The 2,126-nt window shown below is 38.6% G+C and overlaps 1 protein-coding gene across 1 annotated transcript in view; it reads left to right on the forward strand.

Annotated features, from left to right (window-relative positions):
* Positions 1-45: 45 nt before the first annotated feature.
* The window catches only part of TTPA (tocopherol (alpha) transfer protein), a 28,086-nt gene continuing 26,005 nt past the window's right edge, over positions 46-2,126 (forward strand). The window contains exon 1 of the mRNA XM_011982188.1: positions 46-240. Coding sequence (XP_011837578.1) covers positions 46-240 — 195 coding nt within the window. The remainder of the gene's footprint in view (positions 241-2,126) is intronic.

Genomic DNA, 2,126 nt, shown 5'->3' on the forward strand with positions numbered 1-2,126 from the left:
GATAATGGCCCATTTGATCTCAAGCCTGGGGAACGCCTGCGCTAGATGAGTCTCCTGAACCTACAAAGTTTAGGGGAAATGCCTTCCTCTCTCTGTAGGAAAGCTTGTGGTACAAAACAGAGTAACAGCTTAGAAGTTCGAAGCTCAGATTTATCACACGTGACCAGATTAACTACGTGTAGCGGGGAAAATGAAATTGCTGGTAAAACTGAAGTTCTGAAGCCATATAGTAGCAACATAGTATTATTACTAGTAACACTTAAGTGTCAAGACAGTAAAACAACCCAGTATACTTCGAGTCTGGGTTGTAGTCGGGCAGTTCCTTTGTGTTTCCGGTTTGTTACAGCTCATTGAAAGAAGAGGTGATGGAAAGATAAGGATTAGAAAGAGGGATGCGATCTTGAGTTCTATCACTTTAGGTTCAGCATCCTTATCTGTTAAATAATGATGGAAATGCCTGTCTCATTGATTGTGAAGATTGAACATTAACCAGTTTAACAGAACAAACTGTGCCCAGCACAGTGCCTGGCACACTGTAAGCGTTTAGCAGTTGGACCAGATCTAGCCCTTTCTCTAAGTGGCTTGTTCAGTGTCACACAGCTGCCTAGCAGGAAAGACATTATAGTACAAAATTCCAGTGAGTCTCAGTATGAGGTTTTTGAGAGTTTCTCTTGTTTGTTTGTTTTAGAGTGAAAGCAAGTTTATTAAGAATGTAAAGAAACAAAATAATGGCTACTCCATAGAGACAGAGCAGCCTGAGGTTGTTTTTAACTTAAGTAAAATTATGGTAAAAATAATCTAGATAACACAAAATCCTAAAACGTGAAAAACAAGTTTCTAACACAAACTTTCTAAAGGAAAAAAGCTCCCTACCTCAAACTTTAGTTTGTCAGTCACATACCCAGAGGCTGGTTAGTGTTACTCATTTATCTTTTTAGTCAGCCTGATCTTGCACAAGCATGTTTGTGTGTGATTTCTATTTTGTCTTTCTTTCCTGTCTTTGCAGCCATCCCATATCAACTGGTATACATCCATCTTACTCTTTATTGGGCTGCTGTTATTCTACTGTATGGATATAGCAGACTACATTAATATTTATGTAACCTGTTATTGGACTTAGGGCTTATTGCTGTTCATTCCTTCATTCAACAATTATTTTTTGGACTCTACGATTTGCCTAGTAGTACACAAGTTGCAGTCAACAAGGAGGCTTGGTTTCTTCCATCACTGACTGGGCATGCTTCATGTCCTTATACTTTGTGCATAAATAGGAATATAAACTTACAGGATAAATTCAACCAGTGAAATTGCTGGGTGAAATTAGATGTGTATTTTTCAGTGTTGAGTAATATAGCAAAGTGTCTTCCAAAGAGTTTTCAGTGCCTTCCAAAGGTCGCAGTGGCTCAGACCTGCAATCCCAGCACTTTGGGAGGCTGAGGATGGTGGATCAATTGAGCTCAGGAGATCACGAACAACCTGCGCAACGTGATGAAACCTCATCTCTAAAAAAAATAACAAAAATTAGCCAGGTGTGGTGGCACATGCATGTAATCCCAGCTACTTGGGAGGCTGAAGTGGGAGAATAACTTGACCCAGGAGGCGGAGGTTGCAGAGAGCTGAGATTGTGCCATTGCACGACAGCCTGGACAACAGAGTGAGGCCCTGTTTCAAAAAAAAAAAAAAAAAAAAAAAAAAAGAAAGAAAGAAAGAAAGAATCTCTATCACTCGTCACTTTGATATTACATGATTTTGCCTTTTCCTCCATAACCCACACTGTATTACCAAACATGTTTTGTGTATAAACCTGCTAGAAGAGATATACTTTTTCATTGTTATTATAATATGCATTTATTTAATTATAAGTGTGATTAATAATTTTTATATACATGTAAAATTTCAAAATTTCCAGTTAACTGAAAATGGCCTGTGTTTACTTTTGTTCATTTTTTTACTATTATACTTTAAGTTTTAGGGTACATGTGCACAATGTTCAGGTTTGATGCATAGGTATACGTGTGCCATGTTGGTTTGCTGCACTCATCAACTCGTCATTTACATTAGGTATTTCTCCTAATGCTATCCCTCCCCCAGTTCCCCTCCCTCCAACAGGCCCTGGTATGTGATGT

Source organism: Mandrillus leucophaeus, unplaced genomic scaffold, assembly GCF_000951045.1.
Source record: "Mandrillus leucophaeus isolate KB7577 unplaced genomic scaffold, Mleu.le_1.0 Scaffold236, whole genome shotgun sequence".
NCBI classification, from domain to species: Eukaryota; Metazoa; Chordata; class Mammalia; order Primates; family Cercopithecidae; genus Mandrillus; species Mandrillus leucophaeus.